The sequence below is a fragment of the Salvelinus fontinalis genome, unplaced genomic scaffold (genome assembly GCF_029448725.1).
Source record: "Salvelinus fontinalis isolate EN_2023a unplaced genomic scaffold, ASM2944872v1 scaffold_1122, whole genome shotgun sequence".
In the NCBI taxonomy this organism is placed as follows: domain Eukaryota; kingdom Metazoa; phylum Chordata; class Actinopteri; order Salmoniformes; family Salmonidae; genus Salvelinus; species Salvelinus fontinalis.
The window spans coordinates 27,233-38,414 of record NW_026601331.1 but is presented as its reverse complement, the minus strand read 5'-3'; the positions used below and the strand labels follow the sequence as shown (position 1 = coordinate 38,414).

At 43.2% G+C, this 11,182-nt stretch overlaps 1 protein-coding gene across 1 annotated transcript in view; it reads right to left on the bottom strand.

Moving 5' to 3' along the window:
* Positions 1-289: 289 nt before the first annotated feature.
* The window catches only part of LOC129848705 (netrin receptor DCC-like), a 29,126-nt gene continuing 18,233 nt past the window's right edge, over positions 290-11,182 (bottom strand). The window contains exons 3-4 of the mRNA XM_055915801.1: positions 5,835-5,985; positions 290-1,059 (exon numbers count right to left, since the gene is read on the bottom strand). Of these exons, the coding sequence (XP_055771776.1) occupies positions 831-1,059; positions 5,835-5,985 (380 nt within the window). The 3' untranslated portion in view covers positions 290-830. The remainder of the gene's footprint in view (positions 1,060-5,834; positions 5,986-11,182) is intronic.

Genomic DNA, 11,182 nt, shown 5'->3' with positions numbered 1-11,182 from the left:
TTATATATTATTATATATATATATATATATTATATATATATTGATATATTATTCAAATGGATGTCGAGATTCTGGAATCGTCAGACTCTAGCGCTGCATTCTGATAGCTAGATAGAGTGAAGGGGGTGAAAGCAGAGAGGCGAGAGAACGAGGCATTGCAAAACTTCATTTGAAGATCTCTCTCCAAGGAGTATTTCCACTCATCTGCAAACTTCATTTGAAGATTTCTCTCCAAGGAGTATTTTCACTCTTCTACAAAACTTCATTTGATCAAGTGAGGTCTGCCGAAGCATTTCACGAGACTGCATCAAACTTTCAAGGGTAGGCAATTTTTTGTTAACTTCCTGTGCTGTTGCGAAATAGCTGTTATTTGAGTGACATGTATTGCTATTCACACATCTTGACTATACATTATCAATATTTTAGAACCATTCTGAATATCACATTAAAGGACATCCTTCAGAATAAAATACTATAAAATATTGTCAGATTTAAATGTTATTCTCATGATATTAAAGTTCTCCCAGATCATGTAGTTTATATTTGTCAGATTAAAAGGTTATTGTCATGATATTAGAGATATAACAGATCACGTAGTTTGTCTAATCTAGGTCAGCCAAAATCCTAAACAAAGTTATGGTTGTCATGTATTTCATTTGTGTCAGGGAAAATGGCAGTCAAAAATTGTGTTCAGGTATTCAGAGTTGTGGCTGGCAGTTCCTCAGTAGGGTTGTGAACTGAAACAGTTAAATGTTCCACAGACTTGAGACCACGACGGCGATGGAGAAGAGACATGGACAGAGAGACACCTGTAGAAGATGTGGTTATGTTTATTTGTTTATTTGTTTGTGAGTGTTTGTGTGCCAGCGGAGATAGGTTCCCACCCGGGCGACGAGTGGCGGTCGTCGCGGTACACACTTACCGAGGACGGACAGCTCGCAGGAAGCCGTGATGTTCTGGTTCCTGTTAAACGCCATGCAGCTGTAGGAGCCTGAGTCGTCGTCCGTTACGCTGCTGATCAGGAGGTTACTGCCGCCCAGCAGGGAGTACTTCTTAGACCTGCAGAAGCACCAGAGGACGAATCAAAGACAGAAAACCAAAGAAAACCAAGAAAACAGGCATTGGTACACAACATGGAAGCTCTGTGCCCTGTGACAATGTGTATTCAACTCCCAGATGTCTCTCAGAAACCATGCAATATCTTACAGTACAGTACTTAGTCAAATACATTGGCAAGAAAAAGTATGTGAACCCTTTGTAATTACCTGGATTTCTGCATAAATTTGTCATACATTTATATCTGATCTTCATCTTAATCACAACAATAGACAAAAAAAAGGTGTGCTTAAACCTATAACACACAAATTATTGTGTTTTTCTTGTCTATATTGAATACATAATTTAAACATTCACAGTGTAGGTTGGGAAAAGTATGTGAACCCCTAGGCTAATGACCAAAAGCTAATTGGAGTCAGGAGTCAGCTAACCTGGAGTCTAATCAACGAGACGAGATTGGAGATGTTGGTTAGAGCTGCCCTGCCCTATAAAAAACACTCACAAAATGTGAGTTTGCTATTCACAGGAAGCATTGCCTGATGTGAGCCATGCCTCAAACAAAAGGGATCTCAGAAGACCTAAGATTAAAAATAGTTGACTTGCATAAAGCTGGAAAGGGTTACAAAAGTATCTCTAAAAGCCTTGATGTTCATCGGTCCACGGTTAGACAAAATGTATATAAATGGAGAAAGTTCATCACTGTTGCTACTCTCCCTAGTGGCCGTCCTGCAAAGATGACTGCAAGAGCACAACGCAGAATGCTCAATGAGGTTAAGAAGAATCCTAGCGTGTCAGCTAAAGACTTACAGAAATCTCTGGAACATACTAACATCTCTTTTGACGAGTCTACGATACATAATACACCAAACAAGAATGGTGTTCATGGGAGGACACCATGGAAGAACCCACTGCTGTCCAAAACAAACATCTGAAGTTCGCAAAAGAGCACCTGGATGTTCCACAGCAATGCTGGCAAAATATTCTGTGGACAGATGAAACTAAAACTGAGTTGTTTGGAAGAAGCACACAACACTATGTGTGGAGAAAAAAAGGCACAGCACACCAACATCCAAACCTCATCCCAACTGTAAAGTCTGGTGGAGGGAGCATCGTGGTTTGGGGCTGCTTTGCTGCCTCAGGGCCTGGACAGCTGGCTATCATCGACGGAAAAACGAATTCCCAAGTTCATTAAAACATTTTGCAGGAGAATGTTAGGCTATCTGTCCGCCAATTGAAGCTCAACAGAAGTTGGGTGATGCAACAGGACAACGACCCAAAACACAGCAGTAAATAAAGTAAAATCAAGTAGTCCAAAATTCCTCCTGAACCGTTGTTCTGATCTGCAACTACAGAAAACATTTGGTTCAAATAAAACAAAATCAAATGTTATTTGTCACATGGGCTAAAAACAACAGATGTAGACCTTTACAGTGAAATGCTTTCTGACAAGCCCTTAACCAACAATGCAGTTTTAAGAAACCCCCCCCACCCCCTCACCCCAAAAAAAGTAAGAGATAAGAATAACAAATAATTAAAGAGCAGCAGTAAATAACAATAGTGAGGCTATATACAGGGGGGTACCGGTACAGAGTCAATGTGGAGGCTATATACAGGGTGTTACGGTACAGAGTCAATGTGGAGACTATATACAGGGGGTACCGGTACAGAGTCAATGTGGAGGCTATATACAGGGTATTACGGTACAGAGTCAATGTGGAGGTTATATACAGGGTATTACGGTACAGAGTCAATGTGGAGGTTATATACAGGGTATTACGGTACAGAGTCAATGTGGAGGCTATATACAGGGTATTACGGTACAGAGTCAATGTGGAGGCTATATACAGGGTGTACTGGTACAGAGTCAATGTGGAGGTTATATACAGGGTATTACGGTACAGAGTCAATGTGGAGGCTATATACAGGGGGTACCGGTACAGAGTCAATGTGGAGGCTATATACAGGGGGTACCGGTACAGAGTCAATGTGGAGGCTATATACAGGGTATTACGGTACAGAGTCAATGTGGAGGTTATATACAGGGGGTACCGGTACAGAGTCAATGTGGAGGCTATATACAGGGGGTACCAGTACAGAGTCAATGTGGAAACTATATACAGGGTATTACGGTACAGAGTCAATGTGGAGGTTATATACAGGGGGTACTGGTACAAAGTCAATGTGGAGGCTATATGCAGGGGGTACTGGTACAGAGTCAATGTGGAGGCTATATACAGGGGGTACCGGTACAGAGTCAATGTGGAGGCTATATACAGGGTATTACGGTACAGAGTCAATGTGGAGGTTATATACAGGGTATTACGGTACAGAGTCAATGTGGAGGTTATATACAGGGTATTACGGTACAGAGTCAATGTGGAGGTTATATACAGGGGGTACCGGTACAGAGTCAATGTGGAGGCTATATACAGGGGGTACCGGTACAGAGTCAATGTGGAGGTTATATACAGGGGGTACCGGTACAGAGTCAATGTGGAGGCTATATACAGGGGGTACCGGTACAGAGTCAATGTGGAGGCTATATACAGGGTATTACGGTACAGAGTCAATGTGGAGGCTATATACAGGGTATTACGGTACAGAGTCAATGTGGAGGCTATATACAGGGTGTTACGGTACAGAGTCAATGTGGAGGCTATATATAGGGGGTACCGGTACAGAGTCAATGTGGAGGCTATATACGGGGTGTACCGGTACAGAGTCAATGTGGAGGCTATATACAAGGGGTTACGGTACAGAGTCAATGTGGAGGCTATATACAGGGTGTTACGCTACAGAGTCAATGTGGAGGCTATATACAGGGTGTAACAATACAGAGTCAATGTGGAGGCTATATACAGGGTGTTACGGTACAGAGTCAATGTGGAGGCTATATACAGGGGGTACCAGTACAGAGTCAATGTGGAGACTATATACAGGGGGTACCGGTACAGAGTCAATGTGGAGGCTATATACAGGGTGTTACGGTACAGAGTCAATGTGGAGACTATATACAGGGGGTACCGGTACAGAGTCAATGTGGAGGCTATATACACGGTGTTACGGTACAGAGTCAATGTGGAGGCTATATACAGGGTGTTACGGTACAGAGTCAATGTGGAGGCTATATACAGGGTGTTATGGTACAGAGTCAATGTGGAGGCTATATACACGGTGTTACGGTACAGACTCAATGTGGAGGCTATATACAGGGTGTTACGGTACAGAGTCAATGTGGAGGCTATATACAGGGGGTACCAGTACAGAGTCAATGTGGAGGCTATATACAGAGTATTACGGTACAGAGTCAATGTGGAGGCTATATACAGGGGGTACCGGTTCAGAGTCAATATACAGGGGGGGGGGGTACGCTATATACAGGGGGGGGGGGGGTACGCTTGCCTTGCGGTAGCAGAGAGAACATGTCTATGACTAGGGTGGTTGATTAAATTGACTTAATTGACTAAATTGTCTTTGACAATTTTTTGGTCCTTCCTCTGACACCGCCTGGTATAGAGGTCCTGGATGGCAGGAAGCTTGATGTGATGTACTGAGCCGTACGGATTACCCTCTGTAGTACCTTGCGGTCGGAGGCCGAGCAGTTGCCATACTAGGCAGCGATGCAACCCGTCAGGATGCTCTCGATGGTGCAGCTGTAAAACCTTTTGAGTATCTAAGGACCCATGCAAAATCTTTTCAGTCTCCTGAGAGGGAATGGGTTTTGGCTTGCTCTCTTCACAACTATCTTGGTGTGTTTGGACCATGTTAGTTTGTTGGTGATGTGGACACCAAGGAACTTGAAGCTCTCAACCTGTTCCACTACAGCCCCATCGATGTGAATGGGGGTGTGCTCGGTCCTCATTTTCCAGTAGTCCACAATCATCTCCTTTGTCTTGATCACGTTGAGGGAGAGGTTGTTGTCCTGGCACCACACGGTCATGTCTCTGACCTCCTCCCTATAGGCCGTCTCATCATTGTCGGTGATCAGGCCTACCACTGTTGTGTCATCAGCAAACTTAATGATGGTGTTGGAGTCGTGCCTGGCCGTGCAGTCATGAGTGAACAGGGAGTACAGGAGGGGGCTGAGCACGCACCCCTGAGGGGCCCCCGTGTTGAGGATCAGTTTGGCGGATATGTTGTTACCTACCCTTACCACCTGGGGGCGGCCCGTCAGGAAGTCCAAAATCCAGTTGCAGAGGGAGGTGTTTAGTCCCAGGGTCCTTAGCTTAGTGATGAGCTTTGAGGGCACTATGATGAGTTTATTGCTGCCAAAGGAGGCTGAACAAAGGAGGCTCAACCAGTTATTAAATCCAAGGGTTCACATACTTTTTCCACCCTGCACTGTGCATGTTTACACGGTGTGTTCAATAAAGACATGAAAACGTATAATTGTTTGTGTGTTATTAGTTTAAGCAGACTGTGTTTGTTTATTGTTGTGACTTAGATGAAGATCAGATCAAATTTTATGATCAATTTATGCAGAAATTTTAAGGTAATTACAAAGGGTTCACATACTTTTTCTTTCCACTGTAAGATGACAAAAATGACATGTGGCTCCGACTCATACCCAGCATGCAAAACTATCTTTAATGTCGTTTTGTACCAGCTTTGCCGGCTGGGTAGTGGTTTGATGTTGCTCTACTCATCACACATCAGAAGTCTTGTGGAAAAGAAGGGTGGATCGTATTTCCTATGTAGTACACAGCTCCCTACGGGCCCTTGTTGAAAGTAGCTAGTAAATAGAGTGCAATTTGGGACGGAATCAAGGAGTTACTCACCTGATCTGTATCCTCTCGGCTCCTCTCATCCAGTGGAAGGCGGGGGTGGGGAACCCGGAGGCGGAACACTCCAACACGGCATCTCTCCCCAGGAGGGAGGTGACTCTCTGGGGTTTCTGGAGGAACAGAAGGCCCCTGGTGGTTCCGGGTTCTGGAGGTTACAGATAGTCAGACAGAGAGACAAAGGGAGAGAGAAAGAGAGAAACAGAGAGAGAGAGAGAGAGACAGAGAGAGAGAAAGCGAGAGACAAAGCGAGAGACAAAGAGAGAGAGAAAGAGAGCGAGAGAGAGAGAGAGAGAGAGAGAGAGAGAGAGAGAGAGAGAGAGAGAGAGAGAGAGAGAGAGAGAGAGAGAGAGAGCTTTACTTTGGAAGATGAACCAGTGCAAGAGGTTAAACTAATGCCGGATTAAAATAGTAGTTGGGTATAAAAGAGGCTGTGTTAACCCTTGTGTTTGGGTCTGAGGGCAATACAAGTGTGTGTGTGTAGGTGAAAACAAGTAAAAATGAAACAAAAAGGTTGATGAGCAGCTTATGCCATTTAGGAGCCGCTGCCCCTTCAGGCAGTACATACCGTCCAAACCTGCAACATATGGAATCAAGATCTAGGCTGCCTGTGATGCTGCTTCATCATATGTGTGGAACTTGCAAGTATATATGGTGAAACCCGATGGAGGAGCCCCTGAGAAGAACCAAGGGATGCGGGTTGTCCTGGACGTGACACAGGGACTCCGTGGCCACAACATCACATGCAATATCTTTTTTTACTTATCACAAGCTGGGACAGGAGCTTCTCAAGAGGAAGCTGACGATGGCACAGGAGATCCTCAAGAGGAAGCTGACGATGGGACAGGAGATCCTCAAGAGGAAGCTGACGATGGGACAGGAGATCCTCAAGAGGAAGCTGACGATGGGACAGGAGCTCCTCAAGAGGAAGCTGATGATGGGACAGGAGCTCCTCAAGAGGAAGCTGACGATGGGACAGGAGATCCTCAAGAGGAAGCTGACGATGGGACAAGAGCTCCTCAAGAGGAAGCTGACGATGGGACAAGAGCTCCTCAAGAGGAAGCTGACGATGGGACAGGAGCTCCTCAAGAGGAAGCTGTTGATGGGACAGGAGCTCCTCAAGAGGAAGCTGACGATGGGACAGGAGCTTCTCAAGAGGAAGCTGACGATGGGACAGGAGCTCCTCAAGAGGAAGCTGACGATGGGACAGGAGCTCCTCAAGAGGAAGCTGACGATGGGACAGGAGCTCCTCAAGAGGAAGCTGACGATGGGACAGGAGATTCTCAAGAGGAAGCTGACGATGGGACAGGAGCTCCTCAAGAGGAAGCTGACGATGGGACAGGAGCTCCTCAAGAGGAAGCTGACGATGGGACAGGAGCTCCTCAAGAGGAAGCTGACGATGGGACAGGAGCTCCTCAAGAGGAAGCTGACGATGGGACAGGAGCTTCTCAAGAGGAAGCTGACGATTGTAGGAACAGTACAGATAAACAAGCCAGAGCTCCCACCTCAGCTGTTGCATACACAGAACAGGCCTATCAATTCAGGCCTATCAAGTTTGTGTTCACAGCCGACACGTCCCTAGTGTCCTACGTGCCAAAGAAAGGCAACAATGTGGTACTCATGAGTACGCTGCATAGGGCTGAGAGAATCTGTGGCCAGCAACATAAAAAAACTGAAATCATAATGGATTACAATGCCACAAAAGGAGACAAGCTGGTGACTGGCTACATCTGCAAAAGAAGAACCCTACGCTGGCATCTTGTGATATTCTTCAACATCTTGGACATCTCGGCGTACAACGCGTTTGTCATCTGGATGGCGTTGAACCCAGATTGGAACAGAGGGAAGCTCCAGAGGAGACGGCTCTTTCTCGGGGAAGACGGGCAAGGCATTAGTTAGACCTCAAATCAAGAGGAGGTAACATATCCCACGGACCCCAGCTCAGGGTGGCAGGCAGCCTAGCGGTTAAAGCGTTGGGCCAGTAACCAAAAGGTTTCTGGATCAAATCCCCAAGCTGACAAGGTAGAATTATATCGTTCTGCCCCTGAGCAAGGCAGTTAACTCACTGTTCCCCGTACGCTGAAGACGTGGATAGGGACTAAGGCAGCCCCCCCACACCTCTCTGATTCAGAGGGGTAAAACGTGAAGGTTGTACAACTGACTAGGTATCCCCCCTTTCCCTTTCTGCCGCCATCGTGAGGAGGATTCAGGAGGAGGGCGCTGGTGCCCCATCCACAGAACCAGCAACTCCAAAACAGGAAGTAAGTGTGAGTGATGTTGTTGTGTGTGTGTGTGTGTGTGTGTGTGTGTGTGTGTGTGTGTGTGTGTGTGTGTGTGTGTGTGTGTGTGTGTGTGTGTGTGTGTGTGTGTGTGTGTGTGTGTGTGTGTGTGTGTGTGTGTGTGTGTGTGCGTGTGTGTGTGTGTGTGTTTGACTTTCCTACCTTGGCCTGCTGTAACTATATATGTGAGTGAGATTCCTGAACATTGTAGATTGCAGCTGATAGCAACAAAGCAATGCGATGTGTGTGGACCCAAGAAGGACAGGAAGACACTTATTGCATCAAGTGCAAGAAATACATTGGCAACACACACACACACACACACACACACACACACACACACACACAGTAAAACTCTGTCTCTCATGAGGTGTGTAGACCGGCCTTAATTTGGGTTCAATTTGACAAAATACTGCATGTAAAATGTGTTCAGTTCAAAGCAGTAAACATCAATAGTGATGAAAAAAACCTTGTTTCATTTATATTTATTCAAGATCAACATGATTTATTCCTCCCAAGTCTTGATTATAAATTATTTTGGTTTAGAAAAAAATCACATTTTCTCTCCAAAAATAAATAGTGCTTTTATTGATGTGATCTAGCTGAGGTAAATGGCAAATATTAACCATGTATACTGTCTATATTAACCATGCTGTCTATATTAACCATGCTGTCTATATTAACCATGCTGTCTATATTAACCATGCTGTCTATATTAACCATGCTGTCTATATTAACCATGCTGTCTATATTAACCATGTATACTGTCTATATTAACCATGCTGTCTATATTAACCATGCTGTCTATATTAACCATGCTGTCTATATTAACCATGCTGTCTATATTAACCATGTATACTGTCTATATTAACCATGCTGTCTATATTAACCATGTATACTGTCTATATTAACCATGCTGTCTATATTAACCATGCTGTCTATATTAACCATGCTGTCTATATTAACCATGCTGTCTATATTAACCATGTATACTGTCTATATTAACCATGTATACTGTCTATATTAACCATGCTGTCTATATTAACCATGTATACTGTCTATATTAACCATGCTGTCTATATTAACCATGCTGTCTATATTAACCATGCTGTCTATATTAACCATACTGTCTATATTAACCATACTGTCTATATTAACCATGAATACTGTCTATATTAACCATGTATACTGTCTATATTAACCATGCTGTCTATATTAACCATACTGTCTATATTAACCATACTGTCTATATTAACCATGCTGTCTATATTAACCATGCTGTCTATATTAACCATACTGTCTATATTAACCATGCTGTCTATATTAACCATGCTGTCTATATTAACCATGCTGTCTATATTAACCATGCTGTCTATATTAACCATGTATACTGTCTATATTAACCATGTATACTGTCTATATTAACCATGTATACTGTCTATATTAACCTTTTCTCAATAGGGGGTGCTGTTGGGACTTTGTAATAATTCCGTTCCCAAATTAAACTGCCTCGTACTCAATTCTTGCTCGTACAATATGCATATTATTATTACTATTGGATAGAAAACACTCTCTAGTTTCTAAAACCGTTTGAATTATTTCTCTGAGTGAAACAGAACTCATTCTGCAGCACATTTCCTGTCAGGGAGTGAGATTTCAGAAATCGAGGTGTTCCGAGGTCAGTTTTTAAGTCCCCATGTAAGCCATCGGGCTACATGCACTGCATACGCCTTCCTCTAGATGTCAGTAAGCGGGGAGAATTTGAATGGAGTGGATTGCACCATCTGGGGGACTATAAAGGATCATGGAACGGAAGTACCGTTCTTTTCAACTGGGCATCTGGCGCAGAGGGACATCACAATGGCGTCCTGCAAAAGCTTTTGTTTTAGCAGTTCTATATCTCCGGTCATGTTTTTATTCGTTATAGGTGTTAAAGACATCATAAGGTAGTTAATTTAATCCGATTTATAGCAGTTTATATCAGTTTATTGCGATTTTCTGGGATTTCTTTGTGACGCGCTTTCACGAGTTGGACACCTCTCCAGTAGGTGGCTATCGTTAGCTGCTATTTCTACAGGAGAAGAGGACATCTTTCAACCAAAAGACGATTGTTCTGGAGAAAGGACACCTTGCCCAAGATTCTGATGGAAGCTCGGCAAATAGTAAGCAATCTTTATGTTGTTAATTCGTATTTATGTTGACAAATGTCAAATAATAATTCCGCCATGAATTTCGGTGCGGGTCTCGCTTTAGCACACGCTGTATTGCGCAGTAACGTTAATTTTAAAAATCTAACACAGCGGTTGCATTAAGAACTAATGTATCTTTCATTTGCTGTCCAACCTGTATTTTTTTAGTCAAGTTTATGAATAGTTTTCGATTAGATTAGGTGCCTCTCCAAGATGGCGCCGGACAGATTGTTTGAAGTTTTGGCCACTAATCACATTGTATAACCACGATTTGTGCCACTAAATATGCACATTTTCGAACAAACTCTATATGCATTGTGTAATATGATGTTATAGGACTGTCATCTGAAGAATTCTGAGAAGGTTAGTGAAAAAAATAATATATTTTGGTGGTTTATACGTTATCGTTATTTTTGGCTTGAATCAATGCTGTTGTGATGTTTGCTATTGTGGTAAGCTAATATAACGCTATATTGTGTTTTCGCTGTAAAACACTTAGAAAATCTGAAATATTGGCTGGATTCACAAGATCTGTGTCTTTCATTTGCTGTACGCTGTGTATTTTTAAGAAATGTTTCATGATGAGTAATTAGGTAATACAAGATGGTCTCTGTAGTTATTCTAGTTGCTTTGGTGAGAGTTGTGATGGTGGCTGCAATGGTAAACTATGATTTATACCTGAAATATGCAAATTTTTCTAACAAAACATATGCTATTCAATAAATATGTTATCAGACTGTCATCTGAGGAAGTTGTTTCTTGGTTAGTGGCTATTTATATCTTTATTTGGTCGAATTTGTGATAGCTACCTATGCAGGAGGAAAATGGTGGAGTAAAAAAAGTGGTGTCTTTTGCTAACGTGGTTAGCTAATAGATT